Below are 20298 nucleotides of genomic sequence, written 5' to 3'. Positions count from 1 at the left end.
ATGATTTTCAGTTTTTCTCATCTTTTATAAGAATTATCTGGTATACATTTTCTTATATGTCATTAAATTGTTTCATAAGCAGTTTAACAAATATTCTGTATTTTCTTATTTTTATAGATGATAGTATTTCCGCTGCAAGTACTTCTGATGTTCAGGATCGCCTCTCAGCCCTTGAGTTACGAGTTCAACAGCAAGAAGATGAAATCACAGTGCTAAAGGCAGCTTTGGCTGATGTTTTGAGGCGTCTTGCCATCTCTGAAGATCATGTAGCCTCGGTGAAAAAATCAGTCCCAAGTAAAGGTAATTTAAGTGTGTTGTAAAGTAGGGAGAATTTTGCTTTTCACACCATTTTCTTTGAAATAATGTATTAAATGTATTTTATCAATGACATTAAGATTGGGAATATAAAACTATAGTTTCTCTTTGGGGTTACATATGACTAGAGTTTTTTTTTCCATTTCCTTTTTCTTTATTCCCAAGAAATTCTGAAAGTATATTTTAAATTGGGAATTTTTGTGTAATGCCACTAATTGTACTTACTGGCTTTTGTATCATAGTGTTTGTGTGAATTTAGTGTCTTTCAACTGCATAACAAATGTACTGAGAGCACAAACAGAATCATCTGTTTCCCATAGACTTCACATTGTATGCTGAATATAGCAGATAGGCACTCATCCTATTAAAATGAATCCTCTTATCATTACAGAAATGATTTACACCATTATAGTTGATTTGGCTTCATGCTAAGCCTTCTGTGGTCATTAGTCAGCAAAGTCTTGAAGAATTTAATTTAAACTCTGAAATTTATTGCCAACCCCAGTTCAATGGAAACTTCAACTTCCAGACTTTGGGAATTTTCAGAGGTTGAAATAAACAGTTATCAGGACCTTGTTGCTCTGAGTTTGGAGCAGATGTCGTGTGCCCTTTCTCTTCTTCCAGCCACCCAGAAGGAATTTTAAATTATTTCACATAATCAAACAATCAAACACATCATTTCATATGTCTCACTGACTTCTTGGTAGAGTAGATGGACATGTTGCAAGAAGGGGGAGCCCTTCCAAGGCCCAAAAGTGGGCTCTTGTCTAACATTCAGAAATGAATTGTCTGAGGAGAGCCACATGCTGACAAAGCAAGAGATTTTATTGGGAAAGGGCACTCTAGCCGAGAACAGTAGTGTAAGGGAACCCAGAAGAACTGCTCTACCACATGGCTCACAGTCTTGGGTTTTATGGTGATGGGATTAGTTCCGGGTTGTCTTTAGCCAGTCATTTGACTCTGAGTCCTTCCTGGTGGTGCATGCCTTGTTCAGCCAAGATGGATGCCGCAGAGAAGGATTCTGGGAGGTAGTTGGACGTGCGGTGTCACTTTTTAACCTTTCCTGAACTCTCCGTGTTGGTGGTGGCTTATTAGTTCCGTGTTTCTTACCAGGACCACCTGTGGTAAAACAACTCATGCAAATGGTGTGCCTGGCCAGGGTGGGCATTTTCAGTCAGTGTGCTTCCCCTAACAGACATAGGCATAATTATCCCCATTTGGCAACAGAAAAAGAAGATTCATCACCTTATCTCTACTGTAATATGTCAATGCAAATGATTAATCAGAGAGTCTTACATAACTCCTAGATCTTTAGTAAGTGATTAGATAGTTAACTAGAATGTGAGGAGCAGATTTGGAAGGAAGATTATGAATTCAGTTTCTGAATGTTGAATTTGAGGTACACATGGTGTATGCTGCTGCTAAGGCGCTTCAGTTGTGTCCGACTCTGTGCGACCCCATAGACGGCAGCCCACCAGGCTCCCCTGTCCCTGGGATTCTCCAGGCAAGAACACTGGAGTGGGTTGCCATTTCCTTCTCCAATGCATGAAAGTGAAAGTGAAATCGCTCAGTCCTGTCCGACTCTAGCGACCCCATGGACTGCAGCCTACCAGGTTCCTCTATCCACGGGATTTTCTAGGCAAAAGTACTGGAGTGGGGTGCCAGTGCATTCTCCGACACATGGTATATAGATAGATATGTATTGATAGTGTTCATGCTAGTCTTGGCTAGCAATAAAAATTTGGGAATGTTCAGCTTATGGATGAACATTTCTATGTTGAAGTCATAGAAAGAGGATGTAAAAAAGAAAGTAGCTCAGGGTATTTTTTTGGGGAGCTCCAGTATTTTCAGCATAGCAAAGAAAGAGTGATTCATGTTGCCAGCTGCTACAAAGAGGTCAAGTAAAACAAGGACTGAGAGGTGACCATTGGATTTGATATTTCTGAGAATGTTAGAAAACCTCTCCAAAAGAAATTTTAATAGAGTGATAGTATTACAAATCTAATTGCACTGTTTGAGAAATAAGAATTGAAGAGAATTGTGGAATCAAGAGCTGCAGCTATAGCCAGCTACTCTTTTCAAAAAAATTTGCCTGAGAAGGGAAGATGGTACTTACTAGAAGGATGCTAAATCAAAGGCCAGTTTTAATTTTAATTTTTTAAGATGTTATAGACTTGAGCAGAAAAATATGTAGAGACCAGAAAGGCAGCAGAGAGGAAGATGATATTGGTGGGGGAGGGGTAGTGGTAATTGTGGCAGGTTTCCTGGGAGTTTGAGAAGGGATGTTAAAGGCAGATGAAGAGCTGTTAGTGTTAGATGGAGTAGAGACTACTGCTGAGATAAACTGGGAAGAGATAAAATTCAGTGGAGATTGATGTATGTTCACAATTGTCAGTGCTGGAAGTTTCATCCCTTATTACTTTCTCCTCAGGAGATAGTCGCTCAGCTCTGGACTGGAACCCACCAGGCTCCTCTGTCCATGGGGTTTTCCAGGCAAGAATATTGGAGTGGGTTGCCATTTCCTTCTCGTGAAGTCCTTTAAGAAACTAAGACAGCTTCTGGGTGATGGACTGAAAAAAGGGAGTAAATGTTAGGAATGGTTAGAGAGTAGAGAATGGAAGGCTACAGAAAGAAGTGCTCAGGGACCCTGGTGTGAAACTTCAGGGGAGAGGCATTCATTCTGCCTGGTTTTCTGATTTACATTCTTACACGTCCCACCCTCCAGCACTCCGGGGCTTGGTGTTAATAGTAGAGAGTTAGATAGCATGCCATTAATACATTTGTCTTACTAACCACCATTAGATAAATATGTCAGTCAGTGGTGTGGGATAAGGGGCCCATGTTTGACAAAAGACTTGATTGAAGCCACTCTGGTTGTTAGAAGTGGGTTTTTTATTTTTTGAGAACCAAGTTTGAGGACTGTCAAGATCATGCCAGGGGAAAAAATTTATTTGGTTTATAAATTGATTTTTGTAAGAGGATTCTGGAATATTAATTTACAGGAAAGGTAAAACTGTGCATAATGAGAGAAGAACAAGTTTCTCTGCTATACTGGATATGTGTATCCTCAGCTTCTGGCTCTGTATTAAATCCTGTAAGAGAAAGTGACATAGTATTTGGTCATTACCCACAGCATTTTTAAAAACTTATTTTATATAGTTTGTATTAGCCTACAATCTTTAAAAAATTTTATTATGCTAAAACAATAATAGATTTTAATCTTGTTTTGAGGAAAAATTAAAAGTGTTTTCTCCCATTATTGATTTACTAAGGTATTTTAGTAAAGAAAAATTTATAGAGAAATTTAAAGACTGTTCTTTTTTTAATTTGGCGTGTAGATGATACTTTATATGATACATAAGTTATTTAGTATCTACTTATTTCAGTTTCATGAAATACAAATACAATAGCTGTAGTCCCTATCCCCAGGAATATATTTTTGTAAACTGTCTTTTTTTAACTGTCCTTCATTATTTCTTTATATCTAAAGTGAGTTTAGGATCAGCTTTGTTACAGGCTCTTCAGTGGAGATTTATCCAGTTCTGGAACCATCTGCAGTTTCTACATTGGAACTTTTCCTTCCACATAGTACTGATTATTAATTCTTATTAATAACTATTAGTTAGATAATAAGTTCCTTTCCATTAATTCTATGTCTTAAGTTTACTTTGACTGCCATTCTTATAATATGCTGATATGGTTCACTTTTTGAAATGGGGTCCACTAGTGAATATTCTTTAAGTTACTTTGTTACCTTAGACACAGACTTTGAATTGCTGGCTATAAAATGGATTGATGGGGGAGGATTGATTATATAATAATTTGGGGAAATACTAATTAAGAAATGAGCATAATTAAGAATTTATTAGTTTCCCATTAGTGAAAAAATTTGCCTGACCATTTGTTTTCTAATATTGATACTAAAACATCAAGAGAAATACATAAAGTTTTGTTAATTTTATTTGCAATTCTGAGCAACTTTATCTTGAAATTTATATGTATTATAGTATAGAAAGTAATTGACAAATGTTAAGTGAATTTTGCTGTTGTCATTTGTATATAACCTTAAAAAGATCAACTGTCAGTTTTGACATAAAACAATTAATATATTAATGCTATAAATATTTGGAATAAACACTTAAAGTGTTTTCTAACAAATGCAAAAAAGTTTTAGAAAAAATTTTGAAAAAGCAGTGAAATTATTTTACAGGGATTTCGTATTTTTTCTTTCAATTTAAAAGTAAATGATTTGAAATTAATGTTATATGTGAATTATACCTCAATTTAAAAAAAATAGTGAAAACATTCCTGATACTATAGTACAGCTTTACACATGAAATTTTTTAGTCCCTTGCAAAATGAGGATTTGTAGTATTCACTTTCACACAAATTACTGCAGGGCAGTAATCATTACCATCTTCTTAAAATATTTAGAACTTCTAGAGGACTTTTCTTTAGAGGTAAGAGTAAACTACAAGAGATAAGTAGGTAATAAGATTTTATGAAGTTATGATCAGAAGTATAGGTCAACTTCCTTATTATTGAAGACAACTATTACATGCTTTTGCTAGATGGTGGTGATACGGAAACATGACTTGGCTGCAGGTATGGCTAAAACTAAATGTGTATGCTAATGGTTTAATGACATTGTCTGCCACTTCATAGTAGTATTGCCATTCAGTTAATGCCAGAATCAGAAACACACCTAACTGGTCATTTTAGTCTTTTTAGTCCTGTTCTTTTAGTTTGTCCTCTCCACTATGCCAGCAGTATTAAAAGCTAAACCTCATTTTTTCTTTAACATATTATGTCAGACACTTAACTGAGGTAGAAAGTTTTCCCAATAGTTTTTAAAGTGGCCAGTCATTTAAATTTCTCATATACCTTCTCTTCTGTTGGAGAATTCTTTCCTTTTGACGACATATGTTCATAATATATACACCAGTTGCAACTGAATCCTTGCCAAAAAAAAAAAAAAAAAATTACCTGTACTTTGGAGCAAAAGGGAAGGCCCAGGGAACACTCTGGCAGTTTTAACTGCCAGGAAGACAAATTATGTCACAGCTGGTGCCTGGGAAACCCATTAAGACCTCTTGGGGTGACCAAATGAATGTAATTTGAGAATATAGCCCAGTGGCAATATGTGAAGACAAGCTGTTAGTACACAATGGTATAGAAGCTCATGAGTCAAATTATCTAAAGGTGGAAAACCGTCATTTTAAACCAGGAAACTGCTGGTAAATCAGAAAAATCAAGCATTATGACTGCTGCTTGAGAAATGAGAGAACGCAGAGGCAAAATTGAAATTTAGAGGATGTCAGTTTTCTAAAAAAAGCATTCCTAATTATGCAGAATCTAGGATAGTATACAGGCACAGATCTGTATCATTTGGCTTTTACTGTAAATAACATTTGGGAGAAGACAGAGATGGTTATGAGTTTGCTGATAATGTTGTTAATAAGTAAATTCCTTTAATCAGGTTAGGAGGAGTGAATTTCCTTGGTGGGGCCCTTGAGCTAAAATGATTCATAATTGTGGTAGGGGATGGGAGAGTATCTTATTTTGACAACACATCAAAGACTTCTAAGCTGCTCTTTGTATGTGAAAATAAATGAGTGGATATTGCCTCAGACAAGGCAGCAATTACCATTTACAGAACTCCATTTCTCCATGAGAGTCAAATACTCTTTGGTCATTTCTACTCAGAACACCCTTTAAAAAATTAATGGCCAAGAGTTAAGACTAAAGTACACCTTCCTGTGAGACAAGAGAAAAGGAGAAAAGTACAGATAAAATTCCAAATGGAAGAGATAAAATTTGTTAAAGTACATGTAGTCCTCAATCTTTTTAAAGAATGAAGCAAAGTTTAATTAACCAGTTGAAAAAGGTGGCAGGGAGCTTGAAAATGTGAAGAGAGTGGAAGAGGTGAGCGTGAACTAAAAGTTTCATCATAGACCGTCTTTACCCTTCTCCTCATCAAAAATTTTCTCATCCTTTAGGGCCTCAAATGAATTCCTGAAAATGATCTATTTTTGGTCTCTTTGTGGAGTTGTTTTAAAATTTTATTATGTGGTTCTGTTGGTGTATATATATACTTGTTGCTCCTGCGAGATTATAAACTCTTTGGAGGCAGGGACAGTTTCTTACATAACTAGGCTTGGGGTGACTCAATAAATGCTTGTTAAAATAAATGCAGGAAGAAGAAAGCTATAGAGTAGGAAGTTATTTTATAAGTTAGTCTTTGGATGGAGGGATTGGGATAGATGCCAGAATAAGAGGATGTTACAGATGAGGGTAGCAAGATGCATTTCAGATTTGCAACACTTACAACAGTCCCTAGTTATAAGTTTACTGTGTGAGTGTAGCGTTCAGTGAAATTCATTAGTATTTAGGAACTGGTAGGCTAAAACCTCAGACAGATCATCTGCTTAGGTTTGTATCAAGAAATATAAACAATGATGATTAGCATCCTTATGTCACAATAAAGTAAAATAAAGTATAAAATTTATTCATTGTCCTTCAACCCTGGCCTTATGATGGTTAAAACTGAAATTGTAATTAAAACTGAATTAGTACCTTCTTGGTTTATAGGCTTTTAGCCTAATTTCTCTTATTTGAACTGGATTTCTGCTCAGAAATAGGACTACTTTTGTACCTTTGGTTACTAGAGGTCACTGTTGCTTCCAGTCTTCCAGTCTTGCAGGCTAATCTTTGAGAGGCTTGTGGCTCAGACTTTATAACGTCCAAGCCTTGGGGGAAGGGGGTGGTGTGTGTGTGTATATATATATATTTTTTTTTTTTTAAACATACGTGTGTGTGTGTGTGTAGCTGATGATGCATTTTAGTCATACATTTGTGTAACTGAAATCATTTTTATACTCCTTTCTTCCAGTTAGGTTCCTAATATTCTAAATTTTAAAGAATACATTTTAGACTTCTCAGGCAAAAAACAAGCCTCCACTCACAGTTCTTTTTGTTTTTTGCCTCTGCTTTACATAACTCATTGCTTCTACTATGGGAGATCATTCACTCTTTTATCCAAATACTGAGGATTCCTGGCATTAAGAGTTACTTGGAATTAAACTGTAGGATGGACAGTGACCACAAAAATCTTTTGGTCTCTTCTTGCTACTTAATGTAAGTGTCTGGGGACCTTGATGATTTAGTACTATTCTCTGCTTAGAATTTTCTTTTCCCCTACTCCCGTCTGGTGAATTCCTATCTGTTATCCTGACATAGCTGAAAATGTCACTCTCCATAAAATAGAGTTACTTCTTTCCACTTATTACCTAACCATTACTTCTCCCTGGACTCATATCTTGATTTCATTCTCTAATATAATCTTGAGCAAGTTAATAATGTCTCTAGGCCTCGGTTATTTTATCAACAAAACTTGAATGATAATAGTATATCCTTTTTAGGATTATAGTGAAGATTAAAGGACATAATAATTATAAAACACTTAGGATAACAATATTTAGCAAGTGCTTGATAATTAATATTAATACTCTTCTATACCATTTACTATATTGTATCTCTTTCCTTCATCTTTTCAATGCACCAATCACTATTTTAGGTGCTGGAGACTGAAGAAATAAAAAAGGCACTGACTTCGCTTCCACGGGGCCTTAGGTAAAGTGAGAAGATAGCTAAGTCAATAATTATGAAAACTATACAATAATTGATATTAAAAAGGTAAATTTAGGATATTGTTGGGAGCACCTGATGCTGAGGCTGAAACTCCTTTGGCTACCTCATGTGAAGAGTTGACTCACTGGAAAAGACCCTGATGCTGGGAGGGATTGGGGGCAGGAGGAGAAGGGGACGACAGAGGATGAGATGGCTGGATGGCATCACTGACTCGATGGACGTGAGTCTGAGTGAACTCCAGGAGTTGATGATGGACAGGGAGGCCTGGTGTGCTGCGATGCATGGGGTGGCAAAGAGTCGGACACGACTGAGCTGACTGAACTGGGAGCACCTAACTGAAACTGGAGTCGAAGATTCCTTGCAGAAGGTGACATCAGCATTCATCTTCCTTTATGAGCCTAACATCCACCTACTGGTACCAGTTCCCAAATTGTTAATCTATATTCTAGACTTGAGCAGTTAAGAATTACTAGATTGTTCTGCTTCTATGTCCCTCAGAATTCATAAATGTAAAATGTCCCCAAGCTGAAATCATTATCTTTTAAGACCTAAATATTTCTTACAACTTCCTTTTCCTTTCCATTTGTGCTGCTGCTGCTGCGTTGCTTCAGTCGTGTCCGACTCTGTGCGACCCCAGAGACGGCAGCCCACCAGGCTCCCCCGTCCCTGGGATTCTCCAGGCAAGAACACTGGAGTGGGTTGCCATTTCCTTCTCCAATGCATGAAAGTGAAAAGTGAAAGTGAAGTCGCTCAGTCGTGTCAGACCCTCAGCGACCCCATGGACTGCAGCCTACCAGGCTCCTCCATCCATGGGATTTTCCAGGCAAGAGTACTGGAGTGGGGTGCCATTGCCTTCTCCATTTACCTGGCTACCTCTTACTTATTCTTTAAGGCTGTTCTGCATTTTTTCTAGGAAGCCCTTCTTGGGCTCTGTGTCTCTAATCATCCTTACAGAATTGTGTGTCTTTTCTCTGTACTTGTATGATACTCTGTTCATTTCATTTTGTTGCTGTACTTACTTTATGTTTTCAGTGCTAGTGTGATTTTCTTGCAAGATTTTAATTCCCTGATGCTCGTGGCTCCCTTATATTCTCTTGTAAACACAAAGCTAGGATAATAATAGTCCTTGAGTAAATATTTGATGGGTAAATGGATAATGAATATATGTTAATGTAGGCAAGCAGAGGTGACTAGTGTATTACAGAGAGAAGGACCATCCAGGAGCAAAGTGCAGAGGAGTAAAAAGTACTTAGTTTGAAAGTTTAAAATAAACAGAAGTATGAGGTGTGAAAGTTGGGAGTGTCAAAAATGAGCTTCAACTGGTGAAGAGAGTCCATAGTGAAAGATTTTCTTATGCCTTGCTAAGGAATTTAGTTTTTATCCTGAGGACACTGGAGAGCCGTTAAAGGATTTTAAATTAAGTAACGACAGGTAGATTTACACTAATCCATTAATTCTAAGATGGCTGTGTTTCTTGCGTTTTAACATCTCTGGAATTGCAGTGTATCTTACTGTTGATTGCGTCTTACAGTTCTTATAAGCAACACTTCTTTCTGGTGCTGTTCATGATAATGGTATATATTACAGTTGATGGCATGTTCAATTCAAAGACCCATAGCATGTTTTAGAAAGATTTCTGACACAGTGTACAGGATGTTTTAAGAACAAGGTCATAACAGTGCCAGAAGGGAGAATAGAGATAAACTAATCATAATCCAGAAGAGAAGTTTGAGGCAGTACTGGTGAAGAATGCATTCATTTAGTCGCTTAGATAGTAAGTGTTCTCTAGGATTCAAGCAGAATGCTAAGCATGGTGATACAGATAAGAATCATACAACAAGTAAGAGTTCCAGCTAGAGTTACAGGTTGTTATAAATGGTTTAAGTAAAAATGGATCATAGACCTCAGTGTGAGGACTAAAGCCATTAAAACTTCCATTAAAAAAATACAGAGTAGGAGCAAATCTTAGTGTCCTTGGTTTGGCAAAGATGTCTTTTCGTTTGGCAAAGATATCTTAAATAGGACACAGTGAGTGCAAATAATAGAAAACTCAGTTATTTGAACTTCATTAGAGTTTTTAATGTTTTTAGACTTTGGCTCAGACCATGAACTCCTTATTGCCAATATCAGACTTAAATTGAAGAAAGTAGGGAAAACCACTAGACCATTCAGGTATAACCTAAATCAAATCCTTTATGATTATACAGTGGAAGTGAGAAATAGATTTAAGGGCCTAGATCTGATAGAGTGCCTGATGAAATATGGAATGAGGTTCGTGACATTGTACAGGAGACAGGGATCAAGACCATCCCCATGGAAAAGAAATGCAAAAAAGCAAAATGGCTGTCTGGGGAGGCCTTACACATAGCTGTGAAAAGAAGAGAAGCGAAAAGCAAAGGAGAAAAGGAAAGATATAAACATCTGAATGCAGGGTTCCAAAGAATAGCAAGAAGAGATAAGAAAGCCTTCTTCAGCGATCAATGCAAAGAAATAGAGGAAAACAACAGAATGGGAAAGACTAGGGATCTCTTCAAGAAAATCAGAGATACCAAAGGAACATTTCATGCAAAGATGGGCTCGATAAAGGACAGAAATGGTATGGACCTAACGGAAGCAGAAGATATTAAGAAGAGATGGCAAGAATACACAGAAGAACGGTACAAAAAAGATCTTCACGACCCAGATAATCACGATGGTGTGATCACTGACCTAGAGCCAGACATCCTGGAATGTGAAGTCAAGTGGGCCTTAGAAAGCATCACTATGAACAAAGCTAGTGGAGGTGATAGAATTCCATCCTGGAAGATGATGCTGTGAAAGTGCTGCACTCAATATGCCAGCAAATTTGGAAAACTCAGCAGTGGCCACAGGACTGGAAAAGGTCAGTTTTCATTCCAATCCCAAAGAAAGGCAATGCCAAAGAATGCTCAAACTACCACACAATTGCACTCATGTCACACGCTAGTAAAGTAATGCTCAAAATTCTCCAAGCCAGGCTTCAGCAATATGTGAACCGTGAACTTCCTGATGTTCAAGCTGGTTTTAGAAAAGGCAGAGGAACCAGAGATCAAATTGCCAACATCTGCTGGATCATCGAAAAAGCAAAAGAGTTCCAGAAACACATCTGTTTCTGCTTTATTGACTATGCCAAAGCCTTTGACTGTGTGGATCACAATCAACTGTGGGAAATTCTGAAAGAGATGGGAATACCAGACCACTTGACCTGCCTCTTGAGAAATTTGTATGCAGGTCAGGAAGCAACAGTTAGAACTGGACATGGAACAACAGACTGGTTCCAAATAGGAAAAGGAGTATGTCAAGGCTGTATATTGTCACCGTGTTTATTTAACTTCTATGCAGAGTACATCATGAGAAACTCTGGACTGGAAGAAACACAAGCTGGAATCAAGATTGCCGGGAGAAATATCAATAACCTCAGATATGCAGATGACACCACCCTTATGGCAGAAAGTGAAGAGGAACTAAAAAGCCTCTTGATGAAAGTGAAAGTGGAGAGTGAAAAAGTTGGCTTAAAGCTCAACATTCAGGAAACTAAGATCATGGCATCTGGTCCCATCACTTCATGGGAAATAGATGGGGAAACAGTGGAAACAGTGGCAGACTTCATTTTTCTGGGCTCCAAAATCACTGCAGATGGTGACTGCAGCCATGAAATTAAAAGATGCTTACTCCTTGGAAGGAAAGTTATGACCAACCTAGATAGCATATTCAAAAGCAGAGACATTACTTTGCCAACAAAGGTTTGTCTAGTCAAGGCTATGGTTTTTCCTGTGGTCATGTATGGATGTGAGAGTTGGACTGTGAAGAAGGCTGAGCACTGAAGAATTGATGCTTTTGAACTGTGGTGTTGGAGAAGACTCTTGAGAGTCCCTTGGACTGCAAGGAGATCCAGCCGGTCCATTCTGAAGGAGATCAGCCCTGGGATTTCTTTGGAAGGACTGATGCTGAAGCTGAAATTCCAGTACTTTGGCCACCTCATGCGAAGAGTTGACTCATTGGAAAAGACTCTGATGCTGGGAGGGATTAGGGGCAAGAGGAGAAGGGGACGGCAGAGGATGAGATGGCTGGATGGCATCACTGACTCGATGGACGTGAGTCTGAGTGAACTCCGGGAGTTGGTGATGGACAGGGAGGCCTGGCGTGCTGTGATTCATGGGTCGCAAAGAGTCGGACACGACTGAGCGACTGATCTGATCTGATCTGAGAGTTTTTAAGTCTCTTCTTCCAAAGACTGTCTTGAAAATAAATGTATCTACCTTTGAGAAATGAAAGCATGTTTCCACTCAAAGACTTGTACAGTTTTGTTCATTGTAGCTTTATTTGTAATATAGAAAACTGGAAACAATCCAAATGCCAACAAGTAAATGAATAAGTGAATTAAAACCTTGTGATATCCGTATGATGGGATAGTATTGAACTATAGAAAAGACTAATCTGCTGATACACTTACCAACTCAGATGAACCTCAAAATAATAATGCTGAATTTTAAAAGGCAGGCAAAAGAGATACACAGTGTATTATTCCATTTATATAAAGTTCTAGAAAATGCAGACTATAGTGATAGGAAGTAGATCAGTGGTTGCCTGTGGACAAGAGTGAGGGAGAGAGCAATGAGTCACAGAGGGACAGAAGGACACTTTAGAGAATGATGGCCACATTCATTATCCTGATTGTTATGATTATTTCACAGGGACATAGGTATGAAAAACTTAGTATTAATAAATTGTACCCTTTATGTGGGCTTCCCTCGTAGCTCAGTTAGTAAAGAATCTGCCTGCAATGCAGGAGATCTGGGTTTGATTCCTGGGTTGGAAAGATGCCTTGTAGAAGGAAATGGCAATCCACTCCAGTATTCTTGCCTAGAAGATCCCATGGACAGAGGAGCCTGACAGGCTACACACTTTATGTATAATTTATTGCATGCCAATTTTCTCTGAACAGAACTGGAGGGAAAATTTTTTTTTTTTAAGAATGATAGATGCCACAGAGCTCTTAGTCACCTGTTCATTGCCATTGAACGTTGGCAGTAAGGATGTGGAGGAATCGAAACTGATGTCTTATTTTCTGGTTTGTATAGTGAATGGCTGTTAATGTCTTTCACCATGAATAAGATGTATCACAGAGTCCTGGTTTTTAATTGTTTTTTGTTTGGTGCACATAAGTTCATGAGGAGGTATTCAATAGCAGTTAGATGTAAAAAATTGTAAAAAGGGTTTGATGGTGTCAAGATAACTGAAGGTCAAAATATAAAATCTGAGCAAGAAAAGAATATCCAGCAAATGAGAGTGAGAAGAAATCAGAGCTAAGAAGAAATTCAGGCAAGGGCAGTGTCCTAGAAGCTAAGGACGTGTCATTGCCTAAATACTGTTCTTTCCTGAAAGATTAACAGTAGTATTAGATGCTGAAGAAAAGTTAAGCAAGATAACGACTGAAAAATATTCATTGAATTTAGTGAAAAAGAAGTCACGGGTGATCTTCTCAAGAAAAGTTTCTGTAAAGTGGTTAGATGATAACTAAGTTGTAGAGGCTGAGATGAAGATTGGAAAGTGTAGACTACTGGCTGTTTTCCAAATATTAAACTTGGAATGGAGGTGGGTGGGTGCATGTGTCAGGGTTGGGATAATTAGGGGAAATGCAGAATCAAGAGTTGTTTTGAGTATACAGTCATCCATTAGTATTCTTAGGAGATTCGTTCCAGGACACCTGAGGGGAATGCTCAAAGTGCAAAGACACTTAAGTCCCTAATAAAATGGCATAGTACAGTTGGCCCACGGACTTGAGTGCCTGTGGATTTTCATATCTGTGGGAGAGGGAGGATGTCCCAGAACTAGTCTCCCGTGGATGCCAAAGGACAGCTGGATGTATTTATGAATTATACATACCAAGTTATATATGTATACTTTGAACAATGCTAATAAAGTTGTTGGTGTTTAGCAAGTGGAATATATACAGTTATTAAATTCTAAATGAGTTACAGAGGACTTAACTACTCTTCGTGCCAATTGTGACCATAATCAGACTAAAACTAAAGAGAGTATCCCATTTATACTAACTGGGAGAATGTGTTTGTTTTTCTTTTGGAGATAATTGCTAGCTTAGTGTGTATGAAATACTAAGTCTTCTTTCTCCTTGAGGTAAAAGAACATGAAGTAGCTTTTCTCTGTTTACATATTTGTATGAGAAGTTCTAAAATAATTGAAAACAAAATTCAGGGGGCTTCCCTGGCGGTCCAGTGGTTAAGACTTATGACACAGGGGATATGGGTTCAATCTCTGGTTGGGGAGATAAAAATCTCACATGCCTTGGGGTCAAAAAAAAAAAAAACCCAAAAAACATAAAACAGAAGCAATATTTAACAAATTCAATAGACTTAAAGACAAAATTTAAAAATAAGTGTTGATTAGTGGCCTGTCTCACTGCTGCACTCCAGTTTTTCAGAAAGAGAACATTAATGTATAATTCCTTCCTGAAAGGTTTAATATCATGTGTATATTGGCAGGATTCTGATAAAGATATTAAAAATATAATAAAATGATTTGTACTTCTGTCTGTGGTGTAGCTCCAAAACTTCTCCAGTGTTTTAAATTTTGTTCTTGTTTACTCATGCTTATACAATCAACCAGATTCAATGAGAGTTCAGGTTAGGCTAAAGATTTGTCATTTTCAACGTAGAGTACTTGATAATTTTCAGTCATATAGTATGTTTTTTGAGACCTACCATCTTATTCATATCAGCATCTTCGTTTTTCTATTTTTCATTTATTTTACATAATTAAGATAATAACTAGATAATTACAAAGATATTTCAATTTTTAAAATTGTTATTACTCTGTATACTTTATAACTGACTTAGTACTTGGATACCTTTATAGTGAATAATAAAAAGGAAGCCATTATATTAACATACATACCTCAAAGTGGCCAATACATCATAATATATCTTGTCTTTTTGAAGTAAGTATCTAGGATGCGACAAGAGAGCCTTCTGATACTGATGAAAACTGTAAGGTATAACACTGCCATCTAATCATGTGGAGATGAATGGTAGTTTCACAAGATACCTTGAAGTATTTGAAGAATTGAATAGTAAACTGGAGGACTTCGAAACATTGATGATATGTTGATTTTTTTTAACATTTTTTTATTGTAAAATACATAGCATAAAATTTACTACTTTAACCATTTTTAGGTATACAGTTCAGTGGCATTAACTACATTCACATTGGTTGTGTAACCATCACCACCATCCATCTCTGCTGCTACTAACTAAGTCGCCTCAGTCGTGTCCAACTCTGTACGACCCCATAGATCTCTAGAACTCTCTTATCTTCCCAAACTGAAGCTGTGCATCCATCGACTCCTTTCCTTGTCCCCCACCCCCATTTTTTTTTTAAGAAACTACCATTTTATTTTCTGTTTGTATGAATTTAACTCCTCCAGGTATCTAGTATAATTGAAATATGACAGTTGCCCGTTTCTTCTTATCTGGTCTATTTCACTTTGAATAATGTCTTCAAGGTTCATCCGTGTTATAACATGTTTTACAATTTCATTTCTTTATTAGGCTAACTAATATCCCATTGTGTGTGTGTGTGTGTGTGTATTTGTCATTTGTCATTCATTTGTCAATGGATATTTGGGTCAGTTCAGTTCAGTCACTCAGTCCTGTCTGACTCTTGGTGAACCCATGGCCTCCCTGTCCATCACCAACTCCCATAGTTTACTCAAACTCATGCCCATTGAGTCGGTGATGCCATCCAACCCTCTCATCCTCTGTCATCCCCTTCTCCTCCTGCCTTCAATCTTTCCCAGCATCAGGGTCTTTTCAAATGAGTCAGTTCTGCACCTCAGGTGGCCAGAGTGTTGGAGTTTCAGCTTCAGCATCAGTCCTTCCAATGAACACCCAGGACTGATTTCCTTTAGGATGGATTGGTTGGATCATGCAGTCCAAGGAACTCTCAAGAGTCTTCTCCAGCACCACAGTTCAAAAGCATTAATTCTTCGGCACTCACCTTTCTTTATAGTCCAACTCTCACATCCATACATGACTACTGGAAAAACCATAGCCTTGACTAGACGAACCTTTGTTGGCAAAGTAATGTCTCTGCTTTTTAATATGCTGTCTAGGTTGGTCATACTTTTCTTCCAAGGAGCAAGCACCTTTTAATTTCATGGCTGCAGTCACCATCTGCAGTGATTTTGGAGCCCCCAAAAATAAAGTCTGCCACTGTTTCCACTGTTTCCCCATCTATTTGCCATGAAGTGACGGGACCAGATGCCGTAATCTTAGTTTTCAAGTGTTGAGTTTTAAGCCAACTTTTTCACTCTCCTCTTTCACTTTCATTAAGAGTCTCTTTACTTCTTCACTTTCTACCATAAGGGTGGTGTCATCTGCATATCTGAGGTTATTGATATTTCTCCCGGCAATCTTGATTCCAGCTTGTGCTTCTTCCAGCCCAGCGTTTCTCATGATATACTCTGCATATAAGTTAAATAAGCAGGGTGACAATATACAGCCTTGACATACTCCTTTCCCGATTTGGAACCAGTCTGTTGTTCCATGTCCAGTTCTAACTGTTGCTTCCTGACCTGCATACAGATTTCTCAAGAGGCAGATCAGGCAGATCAGGTATTCCCATCTCTTTCAGAATTTTCCACAGTTTGTTGTGATCCACACAGTCAAAGGCTTTGCATAGTCAATAAAGCAGAAGTAGATGTGTTTCTGGAATTCTCTTGCTTTTTCCATGATCCAGCAGATGTTGGCAATTTGACCTCTGGTTCCTCTGCCTTTTCTAAATACAGCCTGAACATCAGGAAGTTCACGGTTCACGTACTATTGAAGCCTGGCTTGGAGAACTTTGAGCATTACCTTTTGGCTATGTGGATAATTCCTCTATGAATATGGGTATACAGATATCTGCCTGACTTCCTGCTTTCAATTTTTGGGGCTGTATATACCTGGAATTGGAATTGCCAGATCATTTGATCCTTTCATGTTTAATTTTTTGAGAAACAGCCAGTAATGTTTTGTAGACCGGTGGGGGGCGGGGGTGTGTGTGCATGGTGTGCTGTCTTACATTTCTACATGTAATATAGAGGAATATGTAATATAGGAGGAATACATTGGGGTTTCAGTTTCTACATGTATGTAGAGAGCACTGTGGGCAATTTGCATCATATATTCTTACTGAAAAATAGTCAAAGATCTTGAATAGATAGTTCTCCAAAGATATACAGAGGGCCAGCAAACCCAGTAAAAGATTCTCAGTATTAGGGAAATGCAAATCAAAACCATGATGAGATAGCACTGAATTCCCAGAGATGGCTATAGCTGAAAAAAAAAAAAAAAAACAAGCCTGAAAATAACAAGTGTTGGCAAGGATGTGAAATTGGAACCCTCATACATTGTTGGTAACATGAAGTGGTGCAGCTGCTGGGTTTGGGGGTTCCTAAATAAGTTAAACGTAATGCGGTTACCCGGCAATCCAACTCCTAGCTATCTACCCGAAATAATTAAAAACATGTTCAAATGAAAACGTGTTTACAGATGTTTAAGGCAGCACTATTTACAGTAGCAAAGAGAGAAAACAACCCAGATGTCCATCAGCAGATGAATGGATAAACAAAATATGGCATAGTTGTAAAACTGAATATTATTCAGCCATAAAAAGAATAAAGAATAAAATACTCTTACATTGCTGCCATGTGGATGAACCTTGAAAACAATTGTTCTAAGTGCGAGAAACCACACACAAAAAGTACATATTGTATGATTCCATGTATATGAAATACTCAGAATAGCCAAAACTATGGAGGCAATGAAGAGTAATGGTTGGCAAGGGCTGGGAGGATGGGTAGGAGGGAATGGGGGCTGAATGAGTACAGGGTTTCTGTTTGGGGTGATAAAAAGTTCTGGACCTGAGTAGTGGTGGTGGTTGCACAACATTGTGAATATACCAAATGCCACTAAATTGCACATGTTGAAATTGTTCAAATGTACTTTTTATGAGTGTTTTACTACAGTAAAAAAAAAAGGTAACAAGAAGTCACTATTTGGGCAGACCATCACTAGATCTGATGATCAGTGATATTAGCATAGTTTGGGGGTTATTTTACCTTATATGTGAAAATTTTCCTGGGAAGTTTGAAAAATAAATTGTAGTAGGTCTTTTCCTTCCTCTTTTCTGATTCATTCTGTCTGAGGTAGAGAATAGGAATCTCAAAATTAAGGAAGCACTTTATATGATTGACACAAGTGGCTCCCAACAGCGTATTATTGTCAGAAATTTGGTGCTTTACTATCGTACATGTAACATTCTAGGGTGCCAAATATTGTAGGCTCTATACATAAAAGTTTTTGTTTTCTGTGCTTTTATGAAGGAAAAGAAATGAGATTGACCAAATAGAAAAGATTTTCCTGTGTTCATGTGAGAAAACTGAGTCCAAAAATTCAAAATTATTCTCTACTTCCAAATTTTTAAATAAATTTGACCCTTAATAGATGTGTCTCTTATCTTGTGACTGTGTCTTCCTTACCATGCCAGCATATTCATCACACATGTATTCCAGTCCTCCTCCTGTTTGAATGAAGATAACAGAGGTTATTTCATATATTTATGCTTTATTTATAGGGAACAATATTCTAAGATTCAAGATTTATGATATCTAGGATTTCTAATGAATTAAATTTTGACAGAACCTGAGCTCTTTCTGAAAATTGCTGATATGTGGGGACTTGTGGTTTACTTAAGGCACAGCTTTGAATCGTGTCCTTTAAAACTACTATGTATGGAAAACAAGCCATTTAGTTAGAGAATGACTCTAGCTGCAATTTAGCAAATTAGCATGTCTTTTTTTTATAGGTCTATTTTAATGAGATTAAATCTTCAGACAATAATATTATGTGCTACATAATGGATTTCTCTGAGACCTTCAGATCTTATTCATTTCCTTTTGAACTATAGACAATATTGGAGATGTATCTAATTAAAGTTGGGTGTACAAGCTAGCAAAGTTCATTATTCTGTGGCGGAAATAACTATTTCATTGTGTTTTTATATAATTTTTCCAAATAATTTATATATCACATAGAGTTGTCTCAGTTTACAGATATTTGTCTTTTTGCACTCATTCCTTTCTTATTTGTATACTTGATGCTTACTGAAAAAGAATAATTTTGTATGTTGCCTATGGCAGGGTGGGCAGTCTGCTTACTATATCTAAACACTAATGGACTGACTTTTAAAGCTCTAATCTTTGAGGAATATTTTGAAATTTGATTTTAAAACTTTTTTCTTAACTGTATCTAGGCCAGCCAGGCCTTCGAGAAGCTATTTCTATGTCCTGTATAACCAACGGGAGTGGTACAAACAGAAAACCAAGTCACACCAGCTCTGTCTCAATCGCAAGAAAAGAAACTCTTTCATCTGCTGCTAAAAGGTATGCATTTGTAAAAAGCTAACATTGCAAAACTATCTGAATGTGATAACTCAGTCTCCTTTTGAAAAGAATATGAAATAAGAGCTGTATGAAATTCAAGTAAGCATGTCTTTTGAATTCTTTGTCTGAATGTAATGATATCCTGCTTGTACTCGCTGAGTTTACATTCATCATACCTATCGAGTTGTGTGGGAAGTTTTTGGTTTTTACTAAAGAAAGCAAGCAGTTTCATTTCCTGGTTTGGTTTTGTTTCTTTTTAATAAGCATCTGTTGATGAGATAAGCATGACTATATTTAATTGTATAAGTGAATTTTGCATAGCAAGTGATACATTTGATACAGCATTTTTAAAGGAGAAATACTCTTTGGTATGTATGTACATTGGTGGGAGATTAGATGCTATAACTTTTATTCTCAATCATAACTATAAAATTGAGGTTTAATTTAAAAATGTGTGTGTGTGTGTGTTAGGGGGTGGTAGATAGGAAGGCAGTGGAAATATTGCAATATAAAAATTTCAGTGTATATTATAGGTTTACATTCTCTATGTTCTTTTCATGAATTAATTAATTCAGTCTATTCTAATAAAATTGCTTACAGGATCTTAAAACTGTTTTCTTCAAAGAACGATTGAAGAAAAACTTTTAAGTAATAGAATAATATTTAAAATATGCTGATGGAAAAAGGTTGCCTCAATAAGCTAATGCTGAGTTTTTTGTCAGTGTGTTTTCACAGATGTTAACCAGACATTTGACTACAGGAATGGTGAAGAAATGACAGAATCTTTAGGCCTTTTAAAAATCCTGTTCTGTAATTGAGTCATTTAAGTCGTCGTTACAGCATCTAGACTTTATCCTCCAAAGCATGCCAAA

The 20298-nt window shown here is 37.2% G+C and overlaps 1 protein-coding gene across 15 annotated transcripts in view; it reads left to right on the top strand.

Annotated features, from left to right (window-relative positions):
* EML4 (EMAP like 4) overlaps nucleotides 1-20298 on the top strand; it is a 155081-nt gene that overhangs the window by 63928 nt on the left and 70855 nt on the right. For all 15 annotated transcript variants that reach the window (XR_015137088.1, XR_015137087.1, XM_086327287.1 and 12 more), the window contains 2 exons: nucleotides 118-300; nucleotides 19297-19426. Coding sequence is in view for 13 of the 15 variants with exons in the window: in XM_086327287.1 (XP_086183413.1) it covers nucleotides 118-300; nucleotides 19297-19426 (313 nt within the window). In the remaining 2 variants the exon portion in view is untranslated. The remainder of the gene's footprint in view (nucleotides 1-117; nucleotides 301-19296; nucleotides 19427-20298) is intronic.

This window comes from Bos grunniens, chromosome 11, assembly GCF_055505025.1.
Source record: "Bos grunniens cultivar Pamir isolate PY7600 chromosome 11, Bosgru_T2T1.0, whole genome shotgun sequence".
NCBI classification, from domain to species: Eukaryota; Metazoa; Chordata; class Mammalia; order Artiodactyla; family Bovidae; genus Bos; species Bos grunniens.
Note: the sequence above shows the minus strand (reverse complement) of the source record. Positions and strands in the feature narration are given on the sequence as shown.